This window comes from Galeopterus variegatus, unplaced genomic scaffold, assembly GCF_000696425.1.
Source record: "Galeopterus variegatus unplaced genomic scaffold, G_variegatus-3.0.2 Scaffold9560, whole genome shotgun sequence".
NCBI classification, from domain to species: Eukaryota; Metazoa; Chordata; class Mammalia; order Dermoptera; family Cynocephalidae; genus Galeopterus; species Galeopterus variegatus.
The window spans coordinates 14,304-24,719 of NW_007735671.1; the positions used below are offsets into that span (position 1 = coordinate 14,304).

General features: G+C 45.0%; 1 protein-coding gene across 6 annotated transcripts in view; it reads right to left on the minus strand.

The window, feature by feature from the left end:
- Nucleotides 1-327: 327 nt before the first annotated feature.
- The window catches only part of P4HA2 (prolyl 4-hydroxylase, alpha polypeptide II), a 34,664-nt gene continuing 24,575 nt past the window's right edge, over nt 328-10,416 (minus strand). For 3 of the 6 annotated variants that reach the window (XM_008593713.1, XM_008593712.1, XM_008593714.1), the window contains 5 exons: nt 6,609-6,662; nt 5,826-5,891; nt 3,696-3,764; nt 3,209-3,305; nt 328-1,392 (listed from right to left, as the gene is read on the minus strand). In XM_008593713.1, coding sequence (XP_008591935.1) covers nt 1,322-1,392; nt 3,209-3,305; nt 3,696-3,764; nt 5,826-5,891; nt 6,609-6,662 — 357 coding nt within the window. In that variant the 3' untranslated portion in view covers nt 328-1,321. Of the gene's footprint in view, nt 1,393-3,208; nt 3,306-3,695; nt 3,765-5,825; nt 5,892-5,940; nt 6,001-6,608; nt 6,663-10,416 lie in introns of all 6 variants that reach the window. The other 3 variants (XM_008593717.1, XM_008593715.1, XM_008593716.1) reach the window with 3 other exon arrangements.

Sequence of the window (10,416 nt, forward strand, 5' to 3'; positions counted from 1 at the left end):
CCCAACCTGCTAACACCTCACATAGACCAAAGGGTGACCATCTGCAGGCCAAGGAGAGAGGCCTCAGAAGAAACCCAACCTGCTAACACCTTGATCTTGGACTTTCAGCCTCCACAACTGTAAGAAAATAAATTTCTATTGTTTAACAGTCTGTGGTATTTTTTTATGGCAGTTGTAGCAAACTAATACACATTATAAACTTGTTTCAAATTTTATTAGATTGATCTTGGACTTTCAGCCTCCACAACTGTAAGAAAATAAATTTCTATTGTTTAACAGTCTATGGTATTTTTTTATGGCAGTTGTAGCAAACTAATACACATTATAAACTTGTTTCAAATTTTATTAGACAAATAAGACAAAGATTTCTTTTTTATGATCAGCTACATTGACATAATGACTATAAGTTCAACTAAATTAAGAAACATAGCACTGGGGTTTTCAACTTTTAGAAGCAATTTATCATGGATACTAAAACAATGTTCAAACAAGTTGGGAAAAGAAAGGGCATGTGACAGTTAATTTTGTGTATCAACTTGGCTAGACTATGGTGATCAATTGTCTAGTCAAATGTTCTTTTCTCTAACCTGGGAGGTGGTAAAACAGGTGCTCCCGCTCACCTTCATATTCTTTAAAGTATACATCTATTTATCATGAACAATTCTGTGTATCTCAAAATATTAAAATAAATTTCAAATTATAACAGCATCACAATCATCAACATACATGCTCTCCATGTTCTCTGTATTTACCCCACACATTCCAGAAAAGGACACCAAAGCTTGGAGAAGACACAAGTGTTAAAACCAGGTCTAGAACCCAAGGCCAGGGTTTTGTCACTGAAACATTCACCACCTAGACTCTGCCTGCACAGAAGCAATGCAAAGGAAATGGCAAACTTGGTGAAAGCTCCCCATTCTTAAAAAATACTCCAAATAAGTCTCTTTAAGGCTTCTGGCAGGGACATTTTATTTTTTGGTTAGAGCCACAATTGATAGAAATGCCATAAAACAAACATGTAAACAAGGCATCAAAACTTTGGTTCATTGAAATATCTCACACCTAAAACATCTGAGGTACAAAGGCATCTTGCTTCACGTTAGACAGCCCAACTGCTACAGCCACTCTGAACCTACCCTTGGGGCCAGAGAGACTAGGACCCAGGTCACACAGGACCTGCCCCAGTACACTCTCCCTCCGCTCTACACATTCACTCCTCCAAAGACCTGATAGGAGCTGGAACATTCAAAGGAGTCTGTCATGCTGAACTTGAAGGTGACATGGGCTGTGGGACCAGGAAGGGGAGGGGCAGAAAAGGACATCAGTCAACTTCCGTTGATCCACAAGGCCTCAAGAATTCCTGTCCTCGTTCATGGAACCACTTATTGGAGACTGTGAACAGAAAGCAGGTTATGTTATAATCATATTGGTCAGTTCGGCAGCCAAAATTAATAACTCCTTTATGATGACCTCTGTATGTGCCCTGGGAATCAGACACAAGTAAGACATGGTTTTAGGTCTCAATTTGATCATGAGCTGTTGAGGAAGACACATGCATAAACAGCTAAAAATTGTAAAAAATTCTGCCAGTGTCACAAGATACATATCTGCATGTATACGGGAATGGGGCCAACGGGAATCTAACCACGTGAAGGAAGAGGAGACCCCAAAGATGGAATATGAAACTGAACAGGAGTTGTTCTGGGAAGAAGATGGACATACCAAAACGGTTCCCACACCAAGGGGGTCCCAGGCAGTGGGAAGAGGATAAGAAAGTCATCAAGGCAGAAACTGCCCTGGTGTGTATTAAGAACTTCAAGAAGCCTGACATCACTGGGAGGCGGCAGGTGAGAACTGAGTGGTAGGGGATGAGCATGAGGAAGTCTATCAGCACTGTGGAGAGCTTCGATGTCAAACTCATGTGCTGTGGGCCAGCAGATCCCATCTGTGTGCGTGGGCACCAGAGCAGCAGAGCTGGCACCAGCACTGTCTGTCACCTAAGGCCATGTCTCAAACACACAGGAACTGTGATTCTGTTCTCAAACACAGACTCTCTCATAATAAATAAAACATTTATTTTAATGCACTACTGAAGTCATAGAACTTTTCAAATACAATTTAACTTAAAGTAATACATGTAATTAAAAAATCAAATTGTCTACAAGGCTTATAATGATAAACAGCGATCTCCTAAAACACTCCTTCCCAGCCCCAATCCCCACTCCCACAGGACATTCATCTCCTTTAGTTGTTTCTTATGATATTTAACCTCATTCTTCTAAATAACATGCTTATAATGCTATTTCTTGACTTTCAATTTCGGAATTCTTTTATTCTAACTTTAAAACACATATTTATCCCCTCCTATCTTCCCAATATAGTTAAATTACAAGTTTAAATTAATATTCAGTGTTTACATTATTATATCACGTAAATGTTGCTCACACCTGAGCCACGTAGATTATACTTACATTTCCTTTCTTGTACAACTTTTTTCCCTGAAGTCAGCAACTGCCTCATTTTCTTCTTCATTCGCTTAATTTTTTGTGAACTTATAACTATTTATCCCTGAAACTCTCCAAGAAAACAACAAACTCATCTCTTTGTGATCACTTCCTGTCACATTCTGGTTCAAGCCTCTCCATGGCTCATCACAGCTGCTCCCACAATAAGGCTCATGCTTCAGCCTCTGGGGCTTGGTCCCAGCCTCCAGCCTCCCCTCTTGGCCCCTGTGCCACAGGCCTTCCCTTCTTCAAGTGACAAAGGCAGCCAGCCCTCGCACCTATGCTGCTGGTTTTAGCCTGTGCCTTGTTCCATGTGGGGCTTGCTTGCCTAAGATGCCCTTTCCCCTCTCTGCTTCCAGTTCTCCTTTCTGCTCCCTCAGAACCCTTGCCAGAGCCCATCCTCTGGAGAGCCATCCTGAATTTCTGGTACTTATGCAGCTGTTCTCCCTCAGGGAATCCTTAGATCTCTGGGCATCTCTGAGTGTTCCCAATCAGCTGCCTTGGTACATATAACCAGCTGATTGAACAGCTACATGGCTGGATGGTACTACCAATTAGCAGGAAAAAAATCTCAGAAGCAAGACAGTCTCGGCTTTGTGCAAATTATGACAGTGGCTGTCTCCCAGTCAGAGTCTAAGGCAGACCATCCCATCAAAGCCCAGGCTGAGGCCACCAAGGCCAACACCACTCCTTAAGCCACTCACCCCACTTGCAGCCCACAAGCACAGGACAGGCAGCATGTCTCGTCCGGTAGTCACCTTCCCCACTCCGTAGGAGGTTGTACCAGAATACAGCTGTGCCCTGGGAAAGAGATGGCCTGTCTGAACACATCCTTAGAAACTGGGCTCACGGACCTGACCCTGAGCACCACAGAATCCCCACCCTGGGCAGAAGCATGCTTTCCTGTGTTTGGGGGAACAGGACTCTGGGATTCTAGTGATAAAGAGGTTTCCCAGAAAGCACCTACCCTTCATGATGGTGTGAAAGTTTAGAAACCCATCTGCCCCTGAAGGGACTTCCCTCCTGTCCCTTCTCCCCAGGTAGAAGCTGGGGCCACAAAGTCAGAGTCCAGGCTGGAAAAGGCTAAGGCACATCACAGCGACAGTCAAGCAGGCCAGGGAACAAGACTGGGGAACATGGACAAGGTCTGAGCCCTGCTTCAACCTCTGACCCACAAGAATCAGAACTTACCTTCTTAGGCAAAATTGCAGCCCCCAGATCAGGGAAGACAGTGGCACCTCCAGCTTCTACATCGCTCATCTGGGAATATAAGGCATACAGTTGGCCCTTCTACTCAAGGCTCTCAGAGCAAGTAAGCCACAAAGGACACAAGAAGGTGTTTGGATTACCCTCCTCTGAGCATGAGTGGTACTGCTTGGAGGCCAGCCCTTCTGCCAAGACAGGCTCTTCCCATGCCCTACTTAATCTGTGTTATTCATCAGGACAGTGTCCTTGCCATGGGCTCTTCAAGAGCTAATGCCCCCAGAAGACCTGCATCTGGGCTGTCCTCAGATGGGAACAATCTGAGTCTGTACTCAGAATATGCCTGTCCCAATCCCCATCCAGCCTGGGCCTTGCCTAAGCCACTGTGCCCAGTGAGCTTCCCTGACCAGGAGTTCCTTGCTGCTTCCAACATGACATGTGCCCCCACTGTGGGCTTTTCTCTGGCTCTAGTAGCTTGCTCTAGTCAGACCCTCACCTTTTCATAAGAGCTGCCCTCTCTAGGGCCATCTGGGTGGGCAGGTGGGACACAATACCTCTAGAGCCCCTGCTTTTTCCCATGGTGAGGCCTCAAAACTAGACTGAACACAAGTCACAGTGGCAAGACTGCACTCATGCCTGCAGAGCACACCTTGACTCATGCCCAAAGCACTATTTCTTTCTCATCTAGCGCTCTTACTTCAAGTTTTTTGCCTATAATGTAATAAAAATTGGAGCTAAAAAGTATTTTCCACAGGACACATACCAGACTGACTGAAGGGCACTCAACAAACATATGGTAACTGAATATGAAGAAAACCCTGATGGCTTTCCACAGCACTGGGGATCAACTCAGACTCTTTTCTAGAACCCCAAAGGCCTGTCAGTCTCTCCTCCAGACACACCAGCCGTCTTCCATTTTTCCTACATCCCAAGCTCCTTTTCTCTTTCAGGCCTACTCACTTTCTCCTCTGCCAAAAACTATGTTCCGCCAGCTAATTTCCATTCAACCTTCAAGTCTCAACTGACATGTTACTTCCCAAGGGAGGCCTTCTCCGAACCCCAAGCCTAGGCTATTCCTTCACAGCACTTGTCTGCACGGTAACTAAATACTGATTTCTCTTATGTTTAAAGTAAGTCTCCCATATCAGACCTCAAGGGCCAGAAGAGAGATCACATATGCCCTGCTCACCAGCATGTCCATGGCATAGTCCCCAGCATGCAATAACCATACAATAAAAACTTAAAAGGAAAAAATGAACATGGGCTTCTGTCTCTAAGTTACCTGACAGCCTCTATGCCTCTTTAGAACTGGCTCTCTCAGCAGAGGGAAGAAGAAACTGTTCCTCGTGTGAAAGGTAAACCCAATAGCCTATGAGTACAGTGGAGGGAGCAGGTGGAAAGCAGACCACCCAGCCTCTGGGGAAACAAAGGCAGCTTTCACCTATGAACACCTTATGGATACCTCCTTACTGTCTTACCAAGGAGGGAACCCTCCAAGGCACTCATCCCAGAAGTTCAGACTAGCACTGGGCCCATCAAAAAGGAGCCAGAATATGATACAATATGGTTGAACCCTTAGGACATCATGCTAAGTGAAATAAGCCAGCCACAAAAAGACAAAAACTCTATAATTCCATTTATATGACACTACCTGAATAACCAAAATCACAGAGACAGAAAGCAGAACGGTTGTTTCCAGGCTGGGGAGAAGGATAATGGGGAGTTACAGTTTAATGGATATAGAGTTTGTTTTATAAGATGAAACTTATGCAGATGGATGGTGATAATGGTTGCACATTATGAATGTACTAAATAAATACTACTGAACTATACACTTAAAAGTGGTTAAGATGGTAAATTTTTTATGTGTGTTTTACCACAATTTTTAAAAAAAAGCAGCCAGGGATGTGAAAGTCCTGGCAGGAGTTAGAGGGGGGGCCACAGGATGGGAACAAAGGCCAACTCTCTCTTCTCTAGCCAAGAAGGATGCTGAGGGCTAGAAGAACCTAGCCGTTAACCAACGGCTGGTGTTATAAGCAGTGTTGGGGGTAGAATGTAAGACAGACCTTTGGACCCAGGGTCCCCTTAGGGGCCATAAGCTACACACATCATACTCACATAGTTTAAGAATGTAGCCACACGATTTCCAGTCCCTAAATGCTTGAAAACATCTCGCTCACCGTTCTATAAAATTAAGTGAGAATGAACAGGTATGCCTGCACCTGATACTTACGTAGTTAAGAAACGTCGCTAACCTATTCCCCTCTGTTTTGAGGCCGCTGTCAAAAGGTCGCTGCAACAAATAACAACTTTCACCCAAGTATGCAACTAAGTTCACCCACCGCCCACAGGACTGGAGCCAAAAGGGTGAGGGGAAGCTAATAAGCATGTGTTCCACATATCAGCCTGGAACATGGGCCAAGGCTGCAAAGAAAACTCTGGCCAGGACATGGGGGGTGGGGGGGGCAGTGGGGGGAGAGTGGAAAAGGGACAAGAACAATTTTCACAAAGACCTACTGAGGTCCTTTGCTTTAGAATCTGGGCAGAATAATAGGGTTAGGGCAGGGGAAACACTCCCCACACTGTAGGGGAAACAGCCAGGTTCACTGGGCTCCACAGGCCCCATGGTTCCAGATTTGAGCTTAACCAATCACAAAGAGTTTCTCCTGGTGAGTGGGCAGGGGAAACACTCCCCACACTGTAGGGGAAACAGCCAGGTTCACTGGGCTCCACAGGCTCCATGGTTCCAGATTTGAGCTTAACCAATCACAAAGAGTTTTTCCTGGTGAGGCAGGATGAGGGCGGGCACTAGTGTGGAGGCTGAATTGCTCCTGGAAACATCAGCCTTCTCAAACCAGCTGGAGCAGGGCCCTCTGAAAGCACCTGTGATTTGGGTCTTACCCTAGAGAAATCGAAGTGCGGCTCATACTGTCCTCCCATTCCATAATTAGCAACCTGGTGGAAAATAACAGCATAGGACCTTGTCAGCACTATGAAGAGCACTGTAGCAGCCCGTATCTCCAGGGATACCATCTCCCCAGGCCTGAAAATAACCAGAAACCCCAAGAGCAGCCTCTCTAAAGTGCAGGATAACCATGCCCTGCCAACACAAGCAGATAAAATACTGCACACATATCTCCAGCTGTGTCCAAGACTAAGGTTGTAGCACAAATGTGGTTTCCCAAACAAAACAAGATGGCAAACTGCAGATGGCCACTGTAGGGAACCCCCAGCCCTTCAGGGATACTGAAGAGGGACCCTTCTTGAGGCAGACCCTGGCCTGCGTCCTGTTTGTTTGGAAGGTAATGAGAAGGTAATCCAGAGGAAAGCCAACAACAAACCAAAGACTGGGATTTTTTTTTTTTTTTAACACTAGTGTTGGAGATACTCAGTACCTGGCACTGCTCCTGCCACCGTGCTCCAGCAGCTGTCCCTGGACGGGCTGAGTGAGGCAAACATATGCAGTGGTCCCCCTCCCCCAGTGGTACTTTGTATCCAAGTGAGGCAGCAGGACATGGGTAGCTGGCTCCTGGGTGCCAAGAATTGCTGTACAGCCTTAGCACTCCTGGTGTGAGCCTGGACCTGCAGTAAAGAGCTGAGCCACTGCAGCATCAGCAACTACCAGTTGTCACTAATTGGATTAGAAATTGTAAATGCCTTTGTGAACAGTTTATCAGCACAATGTAAAGTCCTAAATCACAATGGTTATTTTAGCTTCAGTAGACAGAATGAGAAACAAGGTTCAAGATGAAGTGAAGAATGTGACGTGAAATCTAAGGGATCGCAGGTCATCACCAATGTCCATCTGGGAACAATGGCTACTGTGTCTTACTGAAACCCTAAAAACCTTTGGGACTAAGACATTAGCTCTAAGAAAGCTGGTATTTTTTGTATATCCCTTTTGGCAATTCCAATAGTCAGGTGAGATATCCTGCAAAATTGGCAATAATGAAGACTTACAGACATGGGGGAAAGAAAAGAAGGGTGGACTTTACAGGAGAAGAAATTCTCTTGTTGGAATACCACACTTGCCAAATGCAAAATTTGGGCAGTATGATTTTCAATGTCTACAAAAATTAAAATTTTGATATGAATAATCAGTGCATAAAAATATGCTGTTATCTGCTACTTCAACCTTCAATATTCCTGGAAATCCTGAAAAATACCTGGAAATCCTGTCAACAGCACAAGGAGGCCTCATTCAGGCAGCCTGAAGGCTAGAGGCACACCTAAGGAGGGAAGTGCTAGAGCAGTTGACAAAGTGATATTACAAATGCTTTTACAAATATACCTTTTCTTTGGATCCATTCTAGTCAAGAACTTGAAGAAAATTTAAAACATGACTGTGACTAGTGTGTGTCAAGGCACTCACAAAAATTTGATCACTGCTTGTTGCTGGAACTACAGAGTTTGACTGCATTTTCCAACACTTCCACTTGCTGGATGGACTGCTTAAACTTTCAGATCTCAGGTAATAAAGAAGTTGCACTGTTATAGCTGGCTCATCTTTTAACTGTTTGGAGAATTATATTTGATCGTGGTACTGAAGCCATTGTACCTACACTCTTTAATATTGTCCCTGAATAAGTACAGAATTTATAGGAATTTCTGGATTTTCAGAAACCTGATTCACCATCCAGGCATACTCAAGTCCCCAGACTCACACCTTTAATAACAAGGAACTGTACATCAAAATTGATTCCTGTGAGGAGGTATTCATTTGAATCCTTAACTTGTTGCTACAAGAATAGAATCAGTCATTTGAAAAACATGGGTATTTATGATACTGAGGTGAAGGCAAAAAAATGGGGGGATGTAGTTAGAAATCACTTTTCTGGTGAGGCTGAGACAAAAGTCTTTAATCTTACAGGGCCGGCCCGGTGGCGCAATGGAGAGTGCGTCACTTGGGAGCGCGGTGGCGCTCCCGCCGAGGGTTCGGATCCCATGTGGAGACCGGTTCCCGTTCACTGGCTGAGCGTGGTGCGGGCGCAACACCGAGGGTTGCAATCCCGTTGCCGGTCCCCGGTGCGGGTGCGACACCAAGGGTTGCGATCCCGTTACCGGTCAGTAAAAAAAAGACAAAAAGGAAAAAAAAAAAAAGTCTTTAATCTTACAGAATCCTGGAGGTGTAGCATCTCTTCCTCTATCAGACAAGCAGGCCCTCATCCAATCCACCAGAAAGCCTCAATTGCCCTTTTTCTTCCAAGTGCTCTATAGCAAACACATCAACTAAAGCTGACAGAGTGTCAACAGACAGCAGAAGAACCAGCTCCTTTCCAGAATCCTGCAGCATTCCCAAAGGGACCATGGTGTGAGGGCTGTTACTGGCGTCTGGGCATTTATCACACCATAAGCAGTCCATGTTGAGTGAGCACTTATGAACAGGTGCTGAAATCCAGGTTCCTATCCCCAGATCACACAGGATCAAAGCTTTCAACACTGCCTTCTAGCAAAGGAAATACCAAGACAGCTCCTAGACAAAGAATGCAAACAAAAATAGTGTCTCAGCCACTTGGCAGCTGTGGCCTGGTTCTTCCAGAAGAGTCCTGATCATAAGAGCCCCTCCATGAGAGTTCTGGCATTCAAACCCTAGTTAAGTGAGCTACAACACAAGGAGAGCCCAGATAAGATGAAGCCAGGATTGTAAAAGAAAAGCCGGTCCATAGACAGAAGTTGCTGTCTTCCATGGTTGAGTTGAGACAGGAGTACAGAAAGTACAGCTGGGAAGCTAGCTATGAAAGCAACAAGGCATAGATCCTGTCTACTCAGCCCCTCAGTCCAGAATATGAAATAAGCCAATCAGGCAGACTGTTGTCCTTGATCAGGGCCATGAGTATACTGAACACCAGCTCTGACATGGAGGAAGCAGTGGCAGATATCTTAAAAAACAAAAAAACAAAAGAAAAGAAAAACCCTGTTTCAAGAAGAAGAATCAAGATAATGCCAACAGGAATGCATCTAGTGCACCAAGAGATCCTATTGCTCTTGAAATGGTGGTGCACTCATACAAATGAGATAAAAGAAAGATGTGGGGCCAGCCCCGTGGCTCACTCAGGAGAGAGTGGTGCTGATAGCGCTGAGGCCACGGGTTCGGATCCTATATAGGGATGGCCGGTGCGCTCACTGACTGATCGCCAAGGGTTGCGATCCCCTTACCAGTCAAAAAAAAAAAAAAAAAGAGAGAGAGATGTGGCAGAAGTCCTCTACTGATGTACTTGTCTGCAGAACTTATTTAAAAATTAGAGAACACTGAGTTGGCTGAACTAAAGAAACTATATAAAATTTTCCCAAGACTGCAAGGTAATCAGCATGTTTCTGAAAACTCTGGTCGGCTTCATGCAAATCCAAAAAGATGACCTTCAAAATTGGTTTTCCAATTGCTGATGCAGCTACAGAGGAGAAAAAAAGAATACTGATTTTCTTGGGTATACCCAGGTAAAAGTTCAGAGAATATTTTCCAAATGATCTGTAGTCAATATTGTAATAAGATCTATTGTTGACCAGACCCAAATGCCAAGCCTAAATGTGAAGGTTGCTAATCTTTTTTTTTTTTTTTTTTTTTTTTTTTTTCCGTGTCCGGCAACGGATCGCAACCCTCAGTGTCGCCCCCGTACCGGACCGGGACCGGCAACAGGATCGCAACCCTCACTGTCGCCTCCGTACCGGACCGGGACCGGCAACAGGATTGCAACCCTCGGCGTTGCTCCCG